The 26,128-nt window shown below is 38.5% G+C and overlaps 1 protein-coding gene across 1 annotated transcript in view; it reads left to right on the top strand.

Annotated features, from left to right (window-relative positions):
• The first annotated feature begins 7,454 nt into the window (after positions 1-7,454).
• LOC149170260 (aromatic amino acid aminotransferase 4-like) overlaps positions 7,455-26,128 on the top strand; it is a 29,005-nt gene continuing 10,331 nt past the window's right edge. The window contains exons 1-3 of the mRNA XM_089425491.1: positions 7,455-7,609; positions 7,743-7,884; positions 12,591-12,746. Of these exons, the coding sequence (XP_089281617.1) occupies positions 7,455-7,609; positions 7,743-7,884; positions 12,591-12,746 (453 nt within the window). The remainder of the gene's footprint in view (positions 7,610-7,742; positions 7,885-12,590; positions 12,747-26,128) is intronic.

Raw genomic sequence — 26,128 nt, forward strand, 5'->3', positions numbered from 1 at the left:
ATGAAAACTCAACATTTGTCATCTCCAATGTGTCACACTCATAAGTTTATTCCCTCGTTGTGTAATAGACCAGTTTAATTAATTTATATTTATCACTTTATTTATTTATTTTAATTGATTTATAATAATTCTATATATAAAACCAGTAAAATTGGACTTTTAATTTTAAAAAGTGAAAAGTTGATTTTCTTATTTAGTCAATTCACATGCTTTATGTATTTATAACATAGCTATAACATACATAAATATTTGTTGGTTTATACACTTAAGTAAGTGAATTAAGGTCAACAACCCCTTCCATAATCACATTTACGACTAGAAAATGTTAGGTAAATATTACGGAATGATATTATGGTCTAAGAAGACCCATGCATTTTGATAGGTATTAATATACATCAGAATAGAACACCATGCATAAGGACAAGGAGGTAGTGATAACACCCTCTTTGACCTTAGTATCAGTAAGACCTGCCTGCGGGTAATAATAGAAAAAATAAAACTATACCCGTATGTGAGCTTGAATTTACAAAAATTATATTTATTAAATCTAAATTGTACCTCAAATTTTCATAAATCTTATTATGTATCCAGGAAAAGTTGCAATGGTAACTACATATCAACGACGACGACGCCATCGGGTAGCATCGCCATCGCTAATGCCACCACTGTCATCATCACCATCGCCATCGCCATCGCCACCACCGAGACCATCATCAGCGCCAACTACTTCAACATCTGAGTTAATCTTTATAATGCGCTCATTGGAAGCCATCTTGGAAACATTAAAAGGGCCGCCAATAGCTAATACCAAGGAAGAACAACCTGAACTTGAGGAAATAAACCCAAGGGGAGCCCAAAGGATTTGATTATAGACAACTGAAGGAAGATATTTCTAGGGAGCTGCAAAAGATCAAACTTCCAGAATCTTCAGGAGGACGAGCTAGAGAGCATGTCGAAGCATGGCTTGAAAGAATGAATAGATGTTTTGTGCTAAGAGAGTACTCTTCTACCTCCAAGACGAAGATTACCATATTTCAGTTAAGGGAAAGTGCCTTGATTTGGTGGGAAAGTATGGAAAAGCAATTACACCTCACAACGGATAATGTTCCCTGAGAGTTGTTCGAGGAAAGATTCTGCGCTAAATACTTGCCACCTTACTTTCAAGAGAAGCAAGTCAAAGCTTTCCATATGTTAATCCAAAGTAACAAAACAATGGAAGAATATGAGATAAGGTTTATGGAGCTTGTGAAATATGTTCTTTACCTAGATACTGACGAACTTCAGGCTGAGCGTTTCATATATGGATTAAATCCTCAAATCAGGGCCATAGTTAGAATGAGGAAATGATAGCCAGGATTTCCAGGGAAGACTCCTCGAAACTTCTTCAGGGGGAGTAGCTCAAGATCACCTCCTTATGGTAATAGATTTACCCCAAGAGGGAGTAGGAACAAGAGCTCCCATGACAGTTAATACTATAGTTGTTGAATCATTAAACACAAGTCCATGGAAATCTCGAGGAACTACTAATAGAGGAAGAAACGCGAGAGGAAGTAGCACAAGAGGACAAAGTTCCTTGTCTAGAAACTCATTATTCGACTCAAGGGGACCATCCCAGGTTAATTGTTGGGGATGTAGAGGACTACACTTTCAATGTGATTGTGTGGAAGCCTCGTCAAATGTAATGCATCGAGTAGGAAAAGAACCATCATCAAATACCCAAGGCAATCATATAATCCATGCATTAGTCAACAACAACCAAGAAGAACATCAATCCACTGTAGTGGAATCCTCAAGTACTATTAATGAAATAAAACTCAAAATTTTATTTGATATTGGTGCCACTGATAGTTTCATTTCGTCATATGCATTAAATAAATGTGGGTTGGTAGCCCGCAAGCAAAATGATTTCAAACATGTAGAAATGGCTTCAGGAGAACTTCAGTCCGTAGACTTAAGTGGTGAGGAATGTAAAGTTGATCTAGGGGTCTGTTCGACTAAGTTAAAAGTATATGTCATAGCCCTAGGAAATGATCTCGTCATAGGAATGGATTGGTTAGAAGCACATCAAGCATAGGTAGACTGTTACGGGAAAACAATTCTCTGTGTAAATGATGAAAGAGAGACAATCCAAATCCAAGGTATTAAGAGGAAGGTATCTTTATGCTTCATCTCAACAATGCAAATGAAGTGTTGCTTAAGAGAAAGTTGTCAGGTATATGCAGTTCAAGAAGTAAGCAAGGAGAAAGGATTGTCCTTAGAGAAATATTCGGTGTTACCCGGATTTTCGGATGTTTTTCCGAAGGAATTACCAGGGTTACCTCTTGAAAGAGAGCTGGATATCACAATAGAATTGAAACCTGGTACAGAACCAATTTCTAAAACACCTTACGGAATGATAACTCCAAAGCTTCAAGAATTACAAATTTAGTTGAAGGAACTATTTGATGTAGAACACATTCAACCCAGTATTTCACCTTGGGGTGCTCTTGTAATTTTTGTCAAGAAGAAGGATGGTTCCTTGCCAGTTATGCATAGATTATCGAGACTTAAATTGATCTACAGTAAAGAATCGGTATCCAGTGCCTCGAATTGATGACCTCTTCAGCCAAATGAAATGAGCTTTTGTCTTTTCAAAGATCGATCTACGGTAAAGTTATCATCAATTAAGAATTAAGGAAAGAGATATCTCTAAGATTGCATTCTGAACACACTTTGGGCATTATAAGTTCACACTGGTACCATTTGGGTTGACCAATGCATCAACAATATTCATGAATCTTATGAATAGTGTTTTCGGCAAATATCTCGATCAATTTGTACAAGTCTTCTTAGATGATATTCTCATCTACTCCAAAAATGAGAAAGAACATGAAGAACATTTACGGATAGTATTATCTTGCCTCAGGGAACATCAATTATATGGAAAGTTATCCCAATGTTCTTTCTTTCAGAAAAAGATTCATTACTGGGGCCATATTATATTTGGTGAAGTGATCTCAGTAGATCCTAAGAAGGTAAAGACAATCATGGAATGGCCGATACTGAAAAATGCGCATGAAGTGTGAAGCTTATGGGTTTAGTCGGTTACTATCGAAGGTTTGTAGAAGGATTCTCCAAAATTGGAAAGCCTATCACAACCCTCCAGCATAAAGGTGTTAGGTATGCCTATCACAACCTACAGCGTAAAGGTGTTAAGTATGCCTATCACAACCTACAACGTAAAGGTGTTAGGTATGAATGGACTGAGGACTGTCATAGAGCATTCTCTGAACTTAAAAAATTATTGACCAATGCCCCAATCTTGCGAGTACCTGTTAGGTAGGCCCCCCCTAGGTCTAAATTTTGTCCGAGTCATGTAAAGACTCCACATTTTGAGGAGCGGAGCACGATTAGCGCAGGGTCATAAGAGTTAAAGGGGCTTTAGGGCGGGTCAAAGCCCCTTCTTTTTTAAAGGGATGGGATTATCTAGAGGATTTTGAGCTCTGCCCATGGTTTGCGGACCATGGTATTGTGAGGATAAGGGCATATATAAAGGGATGTTTTAACAAGTCTAAGGTAATGAAGATGGAATTGATGATATCTTTGAGTGTGTTTTGGTAAGATCTTTCTGTAGTCAGGCGAAGGGGAAGGTTCCTGCAGCGGTGTGCACGAAGACTTTGGCAAGTCTGCAACTGAGTCCGCGTGCCCCTGCAGCTGTGTTCGCAGGGTCAAAAAGATGTATTTGAGAAGACTTGACTAATAAAGAAGAAATTTGAGGATAAATCTGTGTATCTATGTATGTTCACAAAAGTTATGTGTTTTAGCTTGTTTATGGTTCGTTTTGTATATTTCTTCTACAATTACATTGTGAAGGTTCAGATACTATTTTATATGCTGAATGACGCATGTTAGAATAGTTTTGCGCAGTTCGCAAATCTGTTAAGTAGGAAAACCATTTCCGACTGTAGGAATAAGGTTAATGGTTCGCGAAGGTTGGATTAAGCCTTAAACTATTACAAACCTTATAGCCACACTGCATCATCCCTTTGGATGCAGAAACTTGGTTCTAGCATCCTCCAATATCGCCTCGGGTGAGACTGCGGTCTGCGCAAGCAGGTTGTTTCCGAAAGGGCCGGTGGTATAGGGTTTTGTTGGTTAGTGCAACTAACTCTGAACCTGGGTCAAAGCCCCTGAAGCCAACAGTACCTGATATGGACAAAGATTTTACTGTATGTACTGATGCATCCAAGCAAGGATTAGGTGCAATATTAATGCAGGATAGAGCAGTAATAGCATATGCCTCAAAGAAGTTAAAACCTCCTGAAGAACTCTACGCCACGCACGATTTAGAGTTAGTCGTTGTAGTGCTAACTTTAAATATATGGAGACACTATCTAGTAGGGAGAAGCTTTATGCTCAAAAGCGACCACCAAAGTTTACAATATTTGTTTACTCTAAGAAACCTGAATGCTAGGCAAAGACGATGGAGTGGATTCCTAAGTGAGTATGACTTTGAATTTCATACATTAAAGGAAAAGAGAATGTAGTGACAGATGTTTTAAGTAGAAGACCTCGAATATTTTCCCTCATACCTATCAAGGTAGACTTGAGGAAACGAGTACTATAACATCTCTTAAAAGACAACTGGTATTTAAAAGTGAGATCTAGGCTTGATAGTAAAAATCTGAAGGAACATAAGTGTGAGGGATATGAATTAAAAGATGATGGAATTTTGCGATTCCATGGAAGGATGTACATACCGGATAGTGGGGACTTCCGAAACACCATCCTTAAGGAAGCCCATAGAGCATTATATTGTGCATATCCTGGTGTAAATAAAATGTATGCCGATACAAAGAAATTCTTCTTTTGGGCATGTATGAAACACGATATTGTCCAATTCATTGCAAAATGTCTCGATGTCAGCAAGTGAAGGCTAACCATTGTCATCCAGCAGGTCTCCTACAACCTCATGACATTCCTATGACCAATTGGGAGATAATTTCTATGGAGTTTATCGTCGACCTTATTGGGTCTAAAATGCGGATGCAAATTAGAGTTTCATTTATTGTCAACCCAGGTAAGTAAAACTTCGAGGATCATCCAATATATGGACTCAGAGACAAACTAAACTAAGCTAGGTGAAGAAATGCCAAAGCTCCCTTACAGGAGGTTTTTTTTCATTGGGATCTCCATCATCTATTTAGTCATTTAACAAAATGAAATCTAAAAATTAAAAGACATTGTGACAAGTGTAAGAAATATTAAAGCTCCCTTACAAGAGACTGTTCATTAATATTTCTAATCAACTATTTAAACTAATGAAATTGAAGCTCTTAAACATAATTCTAATTGATTGCATGAAATATTAAAGCTCTCTTACAAGAGACTATTCGTTTATATCTCAAGCATATAAATCAAAAACTTAAACTAATGAAATCAAACATTAAATAACAAATCAGATTCATTGAAGGAAACATTAATACTTTCTTACGAAAGGTCATTCATTAATATTTCAAACATATGAACCTAATAATTTAATCTAATGAAATTCACAATCAAACATAAAATAAAAGCTTACCAAAACAAAAATGCACTTGCTAGGCAATGGGGATCCTTCCAAGGATTCACAAGCACGCCAAAAGAGAAGTCAAGTGTAGAGGATCAAAGAAGCTCCATTTTATTCATCATAATTTTCAAAGTACAATGGCTATAAGCTCATATGATCTAAACCAAAACTATTCTGAATTCTATCTAGAATAACATTACTAAGTTACAATGAAGGACTAGGTTCTAAGATTCTAAAAATTAAGATTACAAATGAAGGAGATAACACTCCTATTTATACAAAAGCTATGATAACAAACTCATAAATGTAGATCCACTATTCCCTCCTTTGATCCACATATTTTTCAACCAATGGTGACACATAACCCTATCCTCCATGAGGTCCATGATCTTCTCCGTGAGGTCCATGATCTCCTAAAATTCGAATTTGAACATAGAGTGCCACATAAAGATGCCTTGGAAGCTTCCTTTGTACCTACACATGTCAAAATTTCTCATTCCAATTGTTAGGTATAAGTATAAGGATATTATTTTCTAAAGGTTAACCACAAATTCACTTAAAAATACTAAGAATTAATAATGTTTTGGAAAACACAAGGGTAACCCATATAATGATGAAAGTGAAGCTTGATGTGATGACATGGTGGTGAAATAGAGGTGAGAAAATGTGTGAATGGAGTGAAAGTGGATGTATTTTAAGGATAATTCTTAGGCCCAACAGGCCTACCTCTTACTCCACAAAGGCATAATGCCATTCTAGTTGTGGTAGATAAATTAACGAAAAGCACCCATTTTATTCGAGTAAGAGATATTTACGAAATTGTTGACGTAGCTCGAATATTTATAAATGAAATTATAAGATTTCACCGAGTACCTAAGAAGATTATATCATATGGGGATTCATGATTTACGTAAAGATTCTGGACATGTATTCAGTTAGGCTTGAGAACTCAACTAAATTTAAGCATAACTTATCATCCTGAGAATGATGGGCAAACAAAAAAGGTGAACCAAGTAGTAGAAGATATGCTAAGAATATATGTTATGGATCAGCAAACAAACTGGGAAAAATACTTGCCCTTAGTTGATTTCGCATACAACAATAGTCACCACAGTTTAATCGGGATGCCTCCATTCAAATCATTGTACGATAGACCTTGCAAGACACCGTTAAGTTGGGATAGGTTAGAAGATCGGGTGATAGTGGGGCCATAATTAATTGAAGAGATGGAGGAACAAGTAAAGCAAAATAGGCAATGATTGAGAGAGGCACAAGATAGACAAAAGAGTTATGCTGATGCTCATAGGATAGATAGGAATTATGAAGTAGAAGATGAAGTTTTCATCCGCATCAAACCCAACAAAAGCACCATACGGTTTGGAAAAGGAACAAAGTTATCACCCCGATTTATTGGGCCATTCAAAGTTCTGGAAAAGTTGGACCTGTTGCCTATCTTCTTGCACTGTCACCCCACTTGCATAAAGTTCATAATGTATTTCATGTATATGTATTAAGACATTACATAGCTGACAAATCTTATAACCTTCAATGGAAGGAATTGCAGGTATCGGTCGAGGGAACCATTTCGGTCGAACCATTACGTATACTAGAACGTAGGGTTTGACAGTTCAGGAACCACCTGGTAGACCAAGTTAAGGTCTAGTGGGACAAGTATAGCCCTGGATCGGCGACTTGGGAAGATATAGAGACCATATGTCGGAATTACACCAACTTATGTTGATTTTGAAGAACTTAAAACCTCATTATGTATATGCTTACTTTATTTTGAGTTGGATACTTAAAACTATTATTTTGAGTTGGATATATATATATATATATATACTCATTAATGATGCCATAGATATATTTGACTAAGTTACCGGAAACGGCTCCCTACAGGGCAAAAATGCCGTTTTCCGGATCTGATACGTATCAGGCGTTGAAACGGCAAAAAAACGCGGGAAATACGTTTTTGGGGATGCAAATACGTTTCCGGATTTTCAAAGCCGTTTTCCAGGCGTTTTTACCTGAAAACCCTCCCGTTCAGCGAAAACTTGATACGTTTCAGAGTTTGCGGATCCGTATTTCGGATATTTGAAAACGGATTTTGGAGTGTTTTTTACCTTTTATACATTTTTTACCGACGGGTTATAACTTATGTTACATGTATGTTCATTATTCATTTACCCTAAAGCGTAAACGCTGAGTTTGTCGCCGCTGCCCCTGCTGCCGCCGCTGAGTTCCTGTTCCAGTGTTCCGGAGTGCTGCCGCCATTTGCTGCTGAAGTCAACAGCTGTAGTTACAGTTTAAACTTTACTTCCGCCTTCCAAGTTCCGGTGAGCCTGTGCACTGTGCAGTGTGACTCGTGAGTCGTGAGGTTAGTTAATAGTTAACCTTTCTCAGTCTGGACGAAACGTTTTGGTTTTGGTTTCCGTTTTGGTTTTCATATATTACAGTACTAAACCTTACGGCTCGTATACAAAAACATATCTCTGCGTAAGAACAATGACTTTGTGCCTTATATTTGTATATGGCTCGCTTCTCCTCCTTAGAGGCTTACATCGTAATGATTGGTTAACACATTCTATTGTTTGTGATAGATAAAGGACCAATTTTATCACGAATGTATGAAGCAGTGGTATACATAGAAAAATAATTGAGTATATATATGAAGCTGAATTAAAGTCTGAAAGGTATAAATTCACTGTACACAGTATTAAATAACAAGTCCCATTTAATAACCCGCCGGTGATTTCCAAGACTCAGGGCTGCATTAGCTGTTTTCTGGCTGAGTTTGCTGCCATTACATTTAGATTTCTCCAAGTTTTTAGTACATGATTGTGGATATAACAAATATTGGACCCAAACGTGTGTCTTCAAAGTTCAATGTCTTGAGAATAGCCTTGTTTTGGTTTATTGCCAAATACAAGGGAAGACTTTATCATATTCATGGGATGCTAGCATGGTTGCATCCGAGCATTTGTTTCTACCTATGTTAGAGTAAGATAGTAAGAATAAACTCAAACTGAAAGCATTGTTTCATTTTATATTCCCTTTGGCATTTTTTCTTGTGACTCCATGGAAAATCCATTTTATGAAAATTTCAAACAATTATGAATTATGAATCATGAATCATGATAGATCATAGATGATAATTTAGAAATTAGATTCTGAATTTTGAAATATGAATGGTAATATGAATTTTTTATTTTTAATATATAATATATATATATATATATATATATATATATATATATATTATGTGCCGTTTCCTGCTATATATATATATATTATGTGCCATTTCCTGCCGTATCGTATCCAGATTTTTTGAAAATTTGCCGTATCCGTTTCAAAGCCCGTACCCGTATCCGTTCCCGTATCCGTTTTCTGGTAACTTAGATATTTGATAATGTCACTTTTGATGAGGACTAAATCTCTTTGAGGTCTTCTCTTAAACTTCCGAAGGGTTGCTTACTATTTCAATACCTTTTTCAAGGGAGGTCTTAAGACTTATTTTAAAACTTCCAAGACTTCCTTCTTTCTTCCAAACAAATCTTCACATTGCCTTTTCCTTTCTTCACCTTAGCTCTGATACCATGTTAGAAATTCATAAAGGCAGAAAGATTTTCTTATCTTGATAATTACTTGTGATGTATTTGTTCTTTATGTTATCTTCTTTATGTCTTCTTTATCTTCTTTTCATCAAGCAATTACCAAATCATAAAAGTATGAAGATCAAAAAAATAAAGGCCACAATGTGTAGGACCTCAACCAAGGAAAAACCCTTCTCCTAGGGGGGAACCCAACCAAAATTCTCTTCTTCTTCAAGAATCAATTCAAAGCAAGACAACCAAGACCTCTAGACCAACAACAAACCTTCCTCCACCCACCAAGTCAGCTTACCAACATAACCTCTTTCAAGTGAGCTTATTCCAACAAAGTCAATCCCAGTCAACCTCTTTCAGACTTAGTGAAACTTCTAATCTCGGCCTCCTGTAACAAAATTTCGACCTCTACTGCAGATTTGCAACTTTCGGCCCTCCTGCAACTCATAAATTTCGCACGTGTGGGAGAAATTCTCAAGTTTTAGGTCCTCCTTTCTTCACTAGGATTTCTTCTTTCTTTCCTTGTCTTTTTTTCTCTTTTTCTCCTCTAGATCACAGATCCAACCTCTTGAACTCGGCCTTTATCACAGCTGCAATAACCCTAGAAAATACTCGCATGTGTGAGGGAGATGGAGACAAACTTCAGATTTCGGCTTCCCCTTTTGTCTCCTTGTTTCTTCTAGACCTTCACCTTTCTTCCTTGCTATCTTACTTCAGATCAAACTTGCTTGGATTGGATGCCACAATAGGTCGAATGCTGGTCTATATGTAGTCTCTTTTGTGTGGTCGAATCATCTTCATGAGGCTAACTTGATAGGTGTTGAAGCCGACTTGGTGGAGGAGGGACTAGACACTTTTTTGATACAAATATATTTGACATAAGAAGCCCAAGAAGGGTCTAGAACATGATGACAAGGACAATGAATCATGACACAACCCTAGAAGCACTCAATGGGTGGTTTGACCTATAACCGTAATAAATAGGGCATGAAACCTATGCTTAAAATAAATTCTCTTTGATTTTAATAATAATTTTCTTTTCTTTTCTTTGACAAGTACATAAGAATTAGATCATGTCATGACCCAAACAACAATTATGAAGACTGATACTAGTTACATTTTCAACAAATAAAATTGAAGACAAACACATGCAACACCGTATATACCTAGGAAACCCCAACTCTAAGGAAAACCTACAAACTGAGTAAGTTTCTATTTTAGCTTAAGCAAAAATAATCTTCAGAAATTTATAGTAAAGGAACATTTCCCTTTTACAACAAAAACCGTTTGAACAACTCCTAAGCAAAATCAAATCCCTCTGCAAATGACACGAGAAATACATCCTGTGCACTTCTGTTGTGGTATGACCATGCAGTATGACCTCTCTACACACTTGTATGTGTTGAATGGCCCCTCTGCGCACTCTTGCGTGCTATATGACCACATTAATTTTGGGCTTAGATAAAGGTTGTTCGACCCTCTATCTACCTCTTGGTTGTTGATCTTGTTGCTGCCTATTGAAACCCTAATCTCCTCTTTGCTAAGCTAAAACACAAACTATGCTAGATCAAACTATCCACTTCTGTGCCTTGTTTCCTCTTATAAGTTGACCTGGGCCTACCACCATCTTCAATGGATGAGATTAACTCATGACAAAGGGATGAAATTTAATTATATGTTGACTTTGGCCTTTTTAAGTTTTCCTAAGTTCAACATTAGGAATTAGTTAATTAAATTAATAATCTGCGAAGTGGCTATCTTGTAGGTCCCTCTGCTAGCCTTGGCACCTAGGCAAGCAAAATCCTTGCTACTCTACTCCAATCAACAAAAGAGACCAAGGATTTAGCCCAAAAGGACAGGCCATGGTTGACCATCATAAGGTCAAGGACACTTAATACACTGACTCACATGATTGTTGCAAGGTTTTTGATGTGTGACTTTAGGCTTACAATGGTGATAAACGCAATGTGAAAATGTGTATGTACCCTTGCTGACATGAGGGGCAACAAGTGGCATTGATTGTTGAACTCCTCTATCATGACCTAGTAAAATTGTACACATTATTCAAACAAAATCTCGATTTGACAAGTTAATCTTTTTCTATCTTATTTGAATGCTTAAAGGATGATATTGATGATGAGGATCCCAATATAGACAATGATTTTGATTATATGTAGGTGTTTTTTGTGGCGTGATTTTTTTTTGGATTCTAGAGGCCATCGAGAGCCTCTTCGTTGATCTACTTTTGGTTCAAAGACGTATTGCACTTGGTGCTATTTTGGTTACATGCAGCCTTGCTATATATATGAGATAATTTGCATATTTGTGTATAATGGTTTGGATTCATATGAATGCACATGAATATATATGTTCTTGTTTCAAAATTTATATATTTATGTACAGTTTGGTTGAGCAGTTTTTTTTACCGGTTTTGGTCTGGTTCCTGGTTTTGGGGTTGACCGGTTTGATCACTGGTCCAGTTCTGATAACATTGGTTGCAGTTATCTTGATTCTTATGCTTAGAATCACAATCTTGCAACTATCATAATAAAAGTGAATATCATAGAGTTGGCCACTTTGGGGTTGCCCATGTGGAATGGGGTCGGCTATCATATTGCATTGCTGTTGTTTATGTGGTTATCATTGTGTTTGCAAATTTTTGCTGTTGTACTTCATCAAATCTCTTACATTCCTTTTCCCATATGATAACTGAGCTCCCATCATCGTGACATGATTATTACATTGGGATTTCTGGACATCTGATATAGTTGGTCGACATATGTTTATTGTGCTGAATTGAATCCATACTGTTTTTATATGGGTATGGCAGTCCATTTGAAGTTTTAGGGGATTCATATTAACATGGTTCTACAGGACTTACAGGAAAAAAAATGCATTTTATTTTTATGAGAGATTGAGGGAAGACCAAAGTGGAACAAGCTTCAATAGTTATAATTAAGAAAAAAGAAGGCTTTCTAATCTGTTGGTCAAAACAGTTTTGGTGCTTATCCAAATTCAATAGTGTTTTTCTGCCTGTCCCTGGATTTCTGTGTTGCTGCATGTGATTTGTACTTAATTCAAACAATATCAATCCATCATATTTGGCATTTCAAGCTGCAGTTCCACAAATGATAGGTCATTTGGGTTCTAGGAAAATCTTAAAGGGGCATAGCTCGGCTGGATTTAAGTTTCGGATAAAAAACTGTATTTTTCTAGCACAGAATTCAGTCAAGACCAGATTTGATCTGCTTCAAAAATTAATTATAGTTCTGAAAACTGTTATGGAATTCCTAATCTATTTGTGCAAACAAATTTAGTACTTATCCAAATTAGATGGTAACTTTTTAATACTTGGCAGTGGACTTTTATGTTTCCCTGCATGTAAAAATTATACTTGATGCAAAGAATTTTAATCGGTGTGATACTTGGCATTTCAGGCTGCAATTCCACAAATCATAAAGAAAACGCCGGAAGATTTTTATCAGCAGACGCTGCAATTATTGAGCCATGCAGCTGATATATGCTATGATCGCATTCAAAAACTCGATGTTTTTTATTGTCCAGCCAAACCTGAAGGTTCTATGTTTGTGATGGTATGAAAACTCTATGCCATTTATACATGTTTATTGTTTTGTATTGCTACTAACTTTTTATGATCCCACTAATCAAATAAGCATGATAAACCATAATACATACAATGTACACCAAGTATGAGTTGGAGCACAACTCCCAAAGTAATAACAAAGATGAGTTACACATTAACTCATAAATTAAGAAAATCACCTCCAAATACAAAGGGTACATGCATATAAGTTTATAACCAAATCATATGTCCATGTATACAATAATGGTCATATTGACCTATACACACACACACACATACAGCCCACTAGATGGCTGACCTGCCATTTACATATCACTCACTCCACATATATAACCTTCACATATACATTTCCCACATATAAACGCCCATTAGGGTCATTGCAGAGTAACCCCCTTTGAAAAGCTTTATCCTCAAAGCTTTCTGGTTAAGGGTTTTACATGTGATAAAACCAAATAATAAAATTTCATATATTCCTGTTCTCTCATTGCCACTGTTGATGATCCATCCATCCATATTCAATTCATTTTGGTGTCAATCCTTCACAACTTTATTTCCTTTCATTCCTTGCATTGTTGTAGCATATTCAATTTGTTGTAGTTGGTCTTTGATAATATCCGGTCGCACAATTGTTCCTTGATGCCTTTTCCCAATGAATATCACTAATTTTGCTCTCTCCTTCCTTGGTAATTCCAATGTCAATCTTCTTGTCTTTCTTGCCAACTTTCTTCATAATGATGGTGTTAATATGGTTCCCACTTTGATGGTTTTCCTTCATTTTGCTCACCCATATCATCAATCATCTTCCAGTAATAATGGCATGCTCTATCCTATTTGCTTGATCTTTGATTATTCTCAACTTTGAAATGATAGCATCATAATTGACATGTACATCTCAAGTTGGGGCCCAACTTCCTCATTCATTTTTTGGTGCCTTTCTTGAATCTTATCCTCCATCTCCTAATGCTGCAAACCTGCAACATGATTCCATCCATAAAATTCTTGCTTTCCTTTTCAATTTTGGATTGCATCTCAGATTTAACTCATTCGTATTTAGGGTTTTTTCAACCTTCTTACCTATTTTTTCAACTCTTCTGGTAGTATTTTTATCCTTATTCTTCGATTTAGAGTATATACTCTCGTAGACTCCTTTTCATGTTCTTAACATCATTAAGGTCTTGATTACTCTTATGCAACCTTTTATTTCTTCATCTTTTGTTTTCAATTCCTCCCTTGACTCATCATTTTCCAATTGAGTGTCTAAAATTGGCCTCCTAAGGAAGATTATAAAATAAAGTGGAAATAATAAATAAGATTAGACTACCTCATCAAATTTTGGAGTGAAAAAGGAAAAAAAAAACTACTTTTTCAACTTATCTTCCTACGATTTTACTCAAATTTCGAGTGGGAGCACTCATTGTATGCAAAATTTAATTTCACATCCAAGGAGTACCCATGTTGAATACTTTCAATGGAACCCGCGACACAAAAATGAGAAATACATGAAAAAATATGATTGCAATCATGTTTTTTTTATGTATTTCTCATTTTTCGTGTAGTGGGTTCCATCGAAGTATTCAACACGAGTACTCCTTGGATGCAAAATTAAATTCCGCATCCAACAAGTGCTCCTGTTCAAAATTTGCGTAAAACTGCAGGGAGATAAGTTGAAAAAATAGTTTTTTCATTTTTTCATTTTTTTTATCATTTTATCTTCTTACTCCAAAAATGGTGAATCATCCCCCATGGTTGACATCATCATATCCAATTCTATTAGTTCTTATAAAGTTGATTTTGGTTGTACATTTTTCTTTTGAGGCCCATTTTTTACCTCAAAATTTCTCTAATGATTTGGCATGGATTATTGGGTGACTTGAAAAAAGGAAGGTCTTTGACTGTGGTTTTGTTTGTTTACCTTAAATGGGGAGTTAATCTTCAATCCTAGACCAGTGGGACCTCCCCTAATGGCTCATGGCTTTGGGAGGGGCACTAATTGGGAAACCTCGATTGAGATAGCATGGTCTCGCTTTCCCATTCCATACTTATCACTTCCCTCCGTACACTATAAGCTTGTACTCCACCTCGCATCTCTAGGTCCACATGACCATGGGTCTACTGGGTTTCGAGACACCCTCTCCCCTTGTCCACATATCTGGGTTGGGCATGGAAACTTTGCCCCAGGATGTTGATGCAACTAAAAGAAAAGTAAAAAGCATATCATGGCCACAAGCAAGAAACAAAGGAAAAAGAAAATTATAAAATGCAAAAGATGGTCAGGACATTAACATTAGCATGTGGGCAAAAGCCAAGCATGAGCCCTACCCCTTATCATTATGGCCATCACCTAGTTGCTAGGGCCATTGTTGCCCCATCATATCATAAAAGGAACCGTTGCATGTCCTAACCCCTGGTGGGATGCACTATTGATCCGTAAACTGTCGTGGATATTCCACTGGACAGTTCGTCACAATAGATCTGACAAAGTTACATTTAAAAATCCAAAATCTACACTATTACAATTTTATCTCTTTAGATTTATAGATCTGTAGATTACTATTAATATTGTATACATGCAAATTATAATTATGCAGAAAGTAGAGAACGGTGAAATAAAATCTCACAAGCGCATTTGACACATGATATGACCTGGAAAACCCTTTTGGGAGAAAAACCTATATGGAAGGTGAGGTCGCTCCACTCTCTTTCTTTGAATGGAAATATGGCTACGAGTACAAAGAAGTATGGCCCATGGCATGTGGTCTACTACAATGCACAAATCCTCTGTGTGTGCTCTATCTCCTATCCCTCTTAGCTATTTTTGCTCAAGTATGGAACAAATTCACTTGAAAGAATCAAACTCCTTTTCCTCCTAGTGAACCGGTTATAACACAACCCGATAACCTACTAGTGGTAAGGTTTGACTACTTCAACTCTTAACCAAAGTTACAATATAAACTCTTCTACAGTCTTCTTCATCATAATCACGTGGCTAGTCCCTTTTCCATGAATTATGGGGGCTAATGTGGCATCCTCTCGAATTATGGTTGTGAAAACATAAAGGTCAATGTCTGAGTGGCATAACTTTCACATACAAACTTAGATTGACACGACTCTTGCGTCGTTGGAAAGGTCTTTGTGTGTAGAATAGGAAAAAAAGGTGCAGTGCTAATTGACTTTATCTTATGTGACTTTTTAATTTTATTTCACTTAAGTCACTTTTGGGCCTTTTCCTCCAATTAATTAATTTTCCTTAATTAAATGCCTAATTAAAGTAATTTTTAATTAAGGAAAATGGTTAATCGCCCACCATACTCTCTCCTGCCTCTGGAAATAACTTCTCAACATCCCATTCTGTAGATCTTCTCATTCTGGTTCCAACGAGCTATTACACTGAGGTGTTCCATGAAATAATCTTCCTGGAATGCCACCTGAGCATAATTAATTAAGTTAGGCCCCATAATAATGCTATTTTTTGAAAGTTGTCGGAATGCAACAGAACAAAAGGCAAGTTGTGCGGATGATGGAATATGCCAAGCGAATGCCATCATATCCCATAAAAACTCCGCTAAATTCCCTCGGGGCCCTTGATGATGTAATCCTGCTCCTATGGTTTGGCCATCACATACCTTGGAAACACATCTTGGCTATACTATAAAGGAAAATAAAAATGGGGACATGACAAATCCTCTTGCCCCAAGATTGATTGCCCTCAAGCAATCCGCACTTGTCCATTATAGAGGCATCTGCCAACTAATACCAGGATCCCGTATGAACCACTAGTCCACATCATGCCTCCGAGCAATCCAAACATAACTGGATCTCTCAATACTTGGATCCCAAGCCCATCTCTGACTCAACCTACTACCAATAGATCCACCTGGATCCAATGCCACCATGGCCAATCATTGCCCAAGTCCCATGGCTCTGACTGTGCTCTATCTCTGACCATAGATGCTACTCCACTAGTAGAATGCCAACTCATCACCTCTCTCTAGTCCAACCCTTGGCATAGACCAAGGTCAACCCCACTATGTTGATCCAGTGATGGAATGTTGATGGACGACCAACCTATGCTCTGTTGCCAACTGGGGCATGTAGTACTCCCTATCTCCAAGGCTCCCTGTTGTACTACACTCCTGACTAAGAATGACACTTCATCAATAGGATACCAACTCATGATCTCTTGCCAATCCATCGTATGGGAAGGATTGGATGTGTAGGAACATGTATATGGAACAAGTTGCCTATACTGCACCATGCCCAAATCACGCTGCTCTGTCCGCTCCAAAAATAAGATCTGCCCAAGAAATCTTGCTCCTCTCCCTATAATGGGCAAAAGTGGGCAAGTTATGCTGCAAGCCCTGTCTATGTGCTCTTGGAGAGGGTTTCTCCCTGAGAGTACTGCAGCTTTGCCAACTACGTATCCATCTACCTGCACCTCATTAGTGGGTGGGACCTGTTACTACTCAAACTAGCAGGGGTCCTAAAATGGGATCCTAGAGGGGCAACTACTAGGTCAAGGGCAACAATGGAGAAATAGCCCATTGTCACCTCAACTAAACCTCCCTACTCTTTACGGACTTTCACCGATGGTAGGAGACCCAGTATGAAGGGAATCACCTAGATAAATGGGTCAATAAAGGGAAAAGAGTGATTCCTAAAGAGGCATATTCACAAGAGGCTCAATATATGGCTTGCTTGCCCAAGAGGCAAGATGAAAGGCTCCTTAAGAAGGGCCAAGAGGGTCTTAGCAACTAGGTTTTGGGAATGAGCCTTCTTAAGTAGGGACCTAGTCCTAAAAACCCTTATGAAAACATGGTTTCCAAATGGTCTTTGTAGAATTACCTTCCAAAAGTTACGGGACCACACGGGACCATGTGGACCCACAACTAGGTCAAGTAATAGGGAGAGGTCACCCAAGGAGGGGCTTGACCTAATTGTGGAAGAGAAGAGGATCAATGGACAAATCTTCTTGGAATAGAATGCAATGATCCAAATGAGGTCACTAGCCAAGGGAAACCTAGGGCAGGAAATCGTCCTCAAGCTCGGGCTTGCAATATCTCGAGATCACACCGTTAGATTTGCTTCAAATTTGGAGGGCCTCTAGAGTAAGCTCTAGCTCAGTAGTAGACCAAAAATCGAAGTGTTTGGATGGCTAGTTTGTGAGGTAATTGATGCCCTAGGTGACATATGCAGGCTAGACCTAGAAAGAAAGAGAAAAAGGTGAGAATAATATGATTTGTGGTGATCACCTATGGAAGACCAGTGCCTATTCTTTTGGGAGAAATGGAGTCAAGAAGATTCCAATGATTAGGATGGTTTCATTCAGTCAAGGAGGCCTCTAGAACAATTTCGCATGACAATTAGGGCATGAGGAAAACTACTTCAAGGTATTTATACTTCAATGTGCAATATGTGATGACTTGTCAAGATAAATTTCAATGAAATATCTCTAGGAACATTCACTTATTCAAACATGGCCCATAACATGATGCAACGCTAATAAAAGACAAATTTATACCCTTTCATCCAAGAAAAACGACAAAATTTCGGCCTAGTATAGCGAAAATCCCAGCATCATTTATGTGAAATAGAAAAGAATGACAAAATAGCATTAGAAGAACACTTACATGTGAGAACAATTATATCCAATCATCATCATATACCAATATAGAAGCTCCAAGACAAAAATGAAGATATCCAAACATCAAAATTCATCGACCCATCCAATTTCATCCTTCAAAGAGAATAGCGAAAATCTCCTCAGAGAATATGATCAATCCAAGTGATGATGAGAGAATGAATCAACTCATCATCTATTTTTACAATGTCTAATGAATTCGATTTAGCTTATTTTGGCCTAATTTAGCCCCTTAAATAAAATAATGTGCAAAATAACAAAATCTTTTGGTGACAATCCCACCAAACTAGCTCAATAACAAAGGAGTAAGCCTCTCAAGAAGGTCAGATGATCAATAACACGTGTTGTTGGGCCTTAAAGGAGGCCTAATGAAGTCCATATGTGTCATAATGTGACATAGGACTCCAAAAATAGTGGACAAGGGGTTGGCCCCTTGTTCCCCAAGTAATAAACCTTTGATGCTCCCAAATGGATGTGGGAGCACAAAAATGTCCTCATGGATCTCCAAACGGATCAAAGATTTCTTTAGACCATCTGCAAGGGCTAGAATGATGATATAAGTGATGCCCCAACATCATATAGATCTTGGACCATCAGCCAAGTGTATGGTGCAATTGTGGAGCTGGTTGGGCATGGTGAACCAGGTGCATCTTCCTTGTCCAATAGGTGAACCACGAGCAATCTTTGAATGACTCTGAGGGTCCATGGAATGTTATTTGCTGCTATGGAGGCCCATGTCTCTCTACACACAACCTACATGTGCCAATGTAACCCTTTGGAGATTTAGGACCTTGTATAGCGAGACCAAACCCAAAATGGAGACTATCTGTAATCCTGCATAAGATCTAATGCATCCCCTTGCCCTCCAGTACACCAAGTCATTAAAGAAATCAAATAAAAGAGTTTACAAGTCATGGAAAACAGGTGGGCACTTCATAATGGGATGCCCTTCCATAGTTGGCTTTACCATGTGCAAATGTCTCCAAGCTCAAAGGGGGGTTAACCAAGCACCCGATTAGGTGGTTTCTTCTTCTAAAGGGGGTGGTATGTCCATGGTACATCCTTCAAAGGGTGGTGGCATGTGATAAAGTGATGGAACAAAGTAGGGGATGAAAGGGAAAGCCTGAGTCACATGCCATGGTACAAGGGTAGCTAATGAACGGGAAGCTCATACTTGGGTAAATGATATGTAGGAGGGAGAATCGTGGTACATGAGTTACCCCGACCTTGATTTTTCCACTCTTCTTCATATGCCTTTTGCCTTCTATGATTTTTATTCGGTTAACTGCTCGGAACTCTCAAGGGAATGAGAGCATGATATGTAAAGTATAACAGCGGATACCCCCTTTAAGGTGGGGAAGTTAATCGCCCACCAGGGGTTGGGACGATCATGGGTTCTTAAATGATAGAGGAGGCTCATATAGGGCCTATAGGAACCAGGGTGATGGCCATCGAAGGGGGTAGAGCTCATGTATTGGCTTTTGCCCACGTGTTAAATGTGTTTGTCCCAACCATCTTTTGCATTTTGTGGTACAATTTCCTGTTGAATGTGGCCAATTATGCTTTTTATTTTCTTTTCTTTTGCATCAACCTTCGGGCATCGTTTCGGGCTCGACCCAAGGTGTGGGCAAAGGGGAGGGGGTGGCTGACCCTGTGTGGACCCTGTTGGCTTAATGGGGCCTGACTTAGGTTCAGAGATGTTTAGCCAAACAAATCCCGACACTACTGGCCCTTTCGGCAACAATCCGCGGAGCGCAGACTGAAGTCTCACCCGAGGTAGTATGGGAGGGTGCTGGAACCAGGTTTCCACACCCTAGGGATGTCTTGATGTGGTCTAGGTTTGCACGGTGCGATCCTACGCACTGCGTTGCTTTCGCACAACTGTCTTCTCGGAGAAACTACCTTAGTCAAGTGCGAATGCAATTTACCCTTTTCTGTGCTTAATATTATTATAGATCTTTTGTTACTTACGAAGGTACAACTCTTTCAGTTATTATTTAACATAAACAAACATGTGCATAATCATAAATTAGGAACAGATGCATAAACCAGAATCTAGAATAGATACATGATATTTCAAAATCAACTTATCTTTATTAATGCCTTTATTCGGTTACAATCCACTTCCTGCCCTACGCACACAGCTGCAGGGGTCCGTGCACACAGCTGCTATCAAGCCTCCGCGCACACAGCTGCAGAGTCTCTATCTCCTATTACAACCCAAACTTGTACTTACAGACCTAGATCTACTATCTCTTCAGACGCCCATATTACTTCTATTACCAAAAAGTTGCCTTTTAACACTTAGAGCCTTGCTCTTATTTATACATTCCCATGGTCTGCGGACCATGGGCAGGCCGACACATTCTAGATTAATTTATAATATTTTGTGGCGGACTACCCTTAGACTTGACCCATTATAATTCGCGCTCTGCGCACTTCGCTGAGCTTTTACAATACAATACCCAAAAATGTTGGTTTCGAGCCCCAAAATCGTTACGCGGGGGATCTGTTGCCCAACAGACCCAGTGGAAGAATGTGGACCCAGGTGGGAGGAGAGATGAATGGGATTATAATGAGCGGAAGAGGGGTGATATATGTGGATCGAAAAGCGAGACCACACAACCAAAATCAGGGTTTCCCATGTACTACCGTCACTAAAGCCCAAAGGTCATTAAAAGAGATCCCGTGAGACTAGGGTCCAAGGATATCATCAAAGAGACCTAGGGGACAAGAGCACAGACCTAGTCCACTCTTTCCATCGAATCCCCCCATTAATCCATGCCCAAGAGATTCCATGATAAGTAAACTAAAATACTCAATCACCAAATGACAAGGCATACCTTTAGGTTTGGGAGGCCTACCTTCAAACATATGATCATGACATATGGGTGAGGGACCACATGGCTGGCTTAGGTGGTGGAGAAATGGCACAATGAGCTAGTTGGTGGTTGCTGTTGTCGTTCTGTATTTTTGAGGTTGAGGGAGTAAACACATAGGACAACATTAAAACCACTTTGGACGCTGGGATCTAGCTCTGCCAGCGTCAGAGAGGGATCTCTCTGTAAAATTTAGCTATGTTTGATGTGATTTTTAGGCTAGTTATTACTGTACTGATTGTTTTTGATTGGATTGCTTGGTTGATTAAACTGTTATAATTCCAGTGGGTTATGGAGTCTAAAGATTAACTGGAGTTGCATCAAATTTTGAAAGAGTTTCACAGGGCAAGCTAGGTTGCACTAGTTGGATCTTTCAGAATTTTAAATGGATTATGAAACAGAGGAAATGTAAGATTCAGTAGAAACTAAGGAGCAATGAAGGATTCCTTAATTTGACTTCAGCAGAAAACATATAAATAACTAACAGCCAGAATTGGGTGTTTTATATAACATATCCTATTCGTCACAGTTTCTGTTATGAAATTAAGCTTTTCAGAAATGACAGAGAAAGGAGACAATGATTAAACACATAAACTGAAGAAAAACATCACCATTTCGTACACCACATGAACCCTATGAAGAATGTCCTTGTATTATTGATGCTTCCAGCAATTGGAAAATTACAATTTGCAGAGGAAATTATATTCAACAATCAACATCTCTTACTTCAAATGATGAAGTATTTATAAAAATTCTAAACTAATATATCTTGAAAAAATATCAAGATTTGTTACAAATATCTCAAACTGTATTACACAAATAGAACTAAAATATAGGACATTCAAAACTAATGAATCTACTTGGCACTATCTTTGTGGATTGCTGGTGACAAAGAAGAGCAATTCAAATTTGATAGCAACTCTTATTTGATGAGGTGGCCTCCAAGTCACTAACTGTCTTTGAGCTTTTTCCTCCCGAAATTCTGAAAAATAGGGTCCAGTCATACCTTTGAAGATATCAATCTGAGCTAGTTGTTCGAAAACTGAGAGAGGTTTTTGTAGCTTAGCATCTGAGGAACAAAAACCTCCAATTTACCAAAATTCATTTCTGATTATCCACAATATGCTCTGCAAAAAGGTGACTAAAACAAGACATTGTGCAGTCGGAAAAAATAGGCTAAAATGATGAGAGTGAATCTCCCAATCCTTGATAGCTATGTGAAAAGTGAGATAGGCTTTTGTATCTTGGCATATTAGGAACCGAAACCTCGTCAAGTTTCCTAAGATTCATCTTTGATTATCCACAATATTCTCTGCAAAAAGGTGACTGAAACAGGAAAATTCTGGAAAATATGCCTTAAAAGAATTTATTAGCATCTCCCAAACCATAACAACTGTTAGAAAACTGAGAGAGGTTTTTGTACAAGAGGGTGTTAGCAACGAAAACCTCTTTTAGTATTTGAAAAAACGTTCTCAGTTGTTTGTAAACCATGTTTGAAAGTACTGTGCTGTATAGGGAAAAACATAGTTTTACTTGGCCATGAAACAAATGTATGACGTGGAGGCAAGCGATGACATGGAGGTGAGGGATAATATGGAGGTACATGGTTGGCGAGAAGGTGATTAGGTAGGGACAGCGGTAAAAAAGTGAGGGGAAAGTGGTTTCAGAAGGGGTAGGGTGCGGTTAGTGGTTTAGGCTTGGGGGGGTGTGAAATGTAGAGAGCAGGCCACGTGGTCGTGGGACCCGGTGGGGAATACCGCCTTTTCGGACCCCCCTCTAGCGATAAAGCTAGGATGGAGAGGGGGGGCCGAAAACGAATATGCGCTGTTGATCTGAAAGGTAGGAGAATCCCTCAGCGCATAACTACCACTCTTTTAACCATAGGCGACAAATCTCCTTTGTCGTGAACAATTTTACAATAAAATCAAAGCTATGGTACCAAGGCCTTATTACAATTTATTTAATCACATTTAAATGATGTGATTAATTTAATCTAAACACACTTAATTATTCTCTAATGCTGCGTTTCAACTTGCAAGCATATTTTTTGATTTTCTCAAGGTTTTGACCTTTTTTGGAAATAATTTACAACATTCGAAATATAATAATCATCAGCTAAACGATCCTATAAAATTATAGGACCCTAACCGCTGCAAGGGGTTGCTGGCTGCCAACTGAGGACCATCAGGTATATTTTTTTCCTCCTAGGGATATCACCCACAAAATGGTGGGTAACAGGCTCAAAGATGGATGCACCACCATCTCAAAAAGATCCTCCCTCATCTGACTGGAAACTCCAAGCTCCTCTAGTCTACCAACCTCCTGCAAATCTATTATGTCAGGCCCCAACACCACCTAATGACAAGTGTCTGCAAATTGTACAACCCTATTCGTTGTTTGTGCATCTATCTGCTCCTCATCAATGGTTGGTCCAAAAGAAGGTTGCTCATCCTCCTCTATTATGGGCTCAACATGAACCTAAAATTGTTTCTCCACAAAAGACTCATCATGCATACGTGCATATCATCCTCATCAGCTGACTCATGCTCCACCATATGTTGCTCATGTTGAATTGTCACTAGTGACTCATCACCCTAAATGTCTCCTATATTGTCCACTGACTACTCACCATACACACTGGAATATAAATCTGGTCTGCTATCAACAACTACACATGAATGCTCAAGCTCCTCAGAGGCATCCTCATATGAAATCACAGACTCATCCAAAGAAAAATACTCACCATGGAAGTCAGAAAGAATCTCCTCCTGCTCTACCCCTTTCATCTCCTCCGCATCACTCAAGCATGAGTGGTCAGGTCCCTAAGGTTCCTTGTAGATGAAGTAAAGACCCTTCCTCCTCAGCTCATTTTTGTTGCATTGTTGATCACAACCAATCCTCTGCAACTCCTCCTAGGTCAATCGTCTCCTGAATAGACCAATGTTTTGCTTAATCAACCTTTCAACTAGTTCATAAGCAACAAGTGAGACCAATTGTTCTCTCCTCCAAATGGCCAATAATCTAGACTGCAACCTCTTCCTAATGGCATCATAGCCTCCCATACATGAGGACAAAATGGATTGCATGTGTGTTATGATTGTGTGAAGATGATGTTTCCTAATGCTGAAGAAGCATTGGAACATCTACAGGATCAAGTCGTCACACTCCAACTCAAACATGAGGTCATAAGATCTAACCAAGGCCATGGCTTCTAGAATCTCAAGCTTCTTCCCAAAGGTATGACTCTCACAGTTATCCAAATCCTGAAAAATCTGCACTATCAATCTGAAGACTCTCCTCATTATATCATCATTGTAAGGATGTTTAGGTGCAGTCAACATCATGATACAACTGAGACAAGAAGCAACTAGAAGTTTTACGCCTACACAAGGATGCTCCAAAAACTTGTTAGTTTTTGTAGCATCGGATGTGTTCTAGCCACGAAATTTTGTGGAGAGTCTAGAATATATGAGATCTCCAAAACCCAGAAATTGTTTCTAGAAATTCCAACAAAAAATGACTTAATTAGATTATTAGTCAGTTTCTAAATATTTCCTAAGTCTAAACTTAGGGAATATGACTAATTAATCAAAATTAATTAAGTTATGGTGTGAATATTCTAGAAACTCATACAGATCGACTTCAAGTTAATCCTAGCCATCGAAAGATCTAATCTTGGTCGTTGAAGTCTCAATAGAGGATTATAAGAAGAAGTCGATGGAGCTTGGAGAAATCACTTGTGCAGTTTGATTTCATGAGCAGATCAATTTCCCGAGTAGCAACATTTAGTCGTTGGAGAGAGAGCCAGAGAAATCGAAGACTGAGAGGGGCAGGGACAGTGAAGTCGGAGCAAGATTTCCTGATCTGGTGAGTGCATTTGCAGAGACGCAGAGAAGCCACAGTGAGTTTAACGCAGAGCAGTGCAGTAGCCTCTAGAGGCAACGTCAATTTGCTTGGGAGCAGTAGAATTTCAGTGCCAAAAGCGGGGCAGAATTTCCAGAGGCCAAGAGAGACGTTTTCCAAGACAACAGTTGGTCAGAAGGCTTGAGGAGAAGTTGTTCCAAGCTGATAGCAGCAACAAGTGTGCTAGGGTGACTGTGTAGAGGCAGTTTGGACGGCTCAATTTGAGTTGAGGTTAGTGCCGGGATTTGCCTGTGGAGTTGGCAATTTCTCCTCACTAGATTTTCTTGCCAGTGTTTCTCTGTAGGATTGCCAATTTCGGCATCAAGTTGTACTCAGATTATTTCACTCTTGCATAGTAATAAAACCCTCAACTGTTGCATCGGTTTTACCGAGTTGGGTTTTTCAAAGGACATTGGTCCAAAAATAACTGTAATATTTTATGTGTGTGTGCCAATATTTCTTCTAGTGTTTATTTCTTCAGTAGTTTATTTGTGTAGGTTGCAATGTGATTGATTCAGTTTTTGTTGTAGCACACAGTGAATAAATTGTTAAAAGTTAATTTAACAATTAGGAGAATTATTTCCAGTTGGTGCAATAGGATTCTGGTCACCAAATTTTCACATGGTATCAAAGCACAGATGATCAACCAGAGTACTTAGTAGCGAAGAGGGAGTTTTGCTGTTCATTGAGGGAACTGGTTCGAAATCCCAGAGGTAGCGTAGTTACCTTGGCCAAGAGGTCGAATTCTTGAGGAGAATCGATTTTCCCAAGAGGGACAAAAAAATTCGATCTCTCCAGATCGAGCGTTTCCAGAGGTAGAGGGACTAGGCTATTTTTTGCAGAGAAGATCTCTAGCTGGACGCAACATTGTGCTAGAGCAGAACTAGCATCGAGAGGAAGAAGAGCACACGCTGAGGGAAAATTTTCCTCAGGGAACTTCTAGTCTCAAGA

This window comes from Pinus tabuliformis, chromosome 4_2, assembly GCF_031772625.1.
Source record: "Pinus tabuliformis cultivar Carrire ecotype Pingquan chromosome 4_2, CPIR1, whole genome shotgun sequence".
Classification (NCBI taxonomy): Eukaryota; Viridiplantae; Streptophyta; class Pinopsida; order Pinales; family Pinaceae; genus Pinus; species Pinus tabuliformis.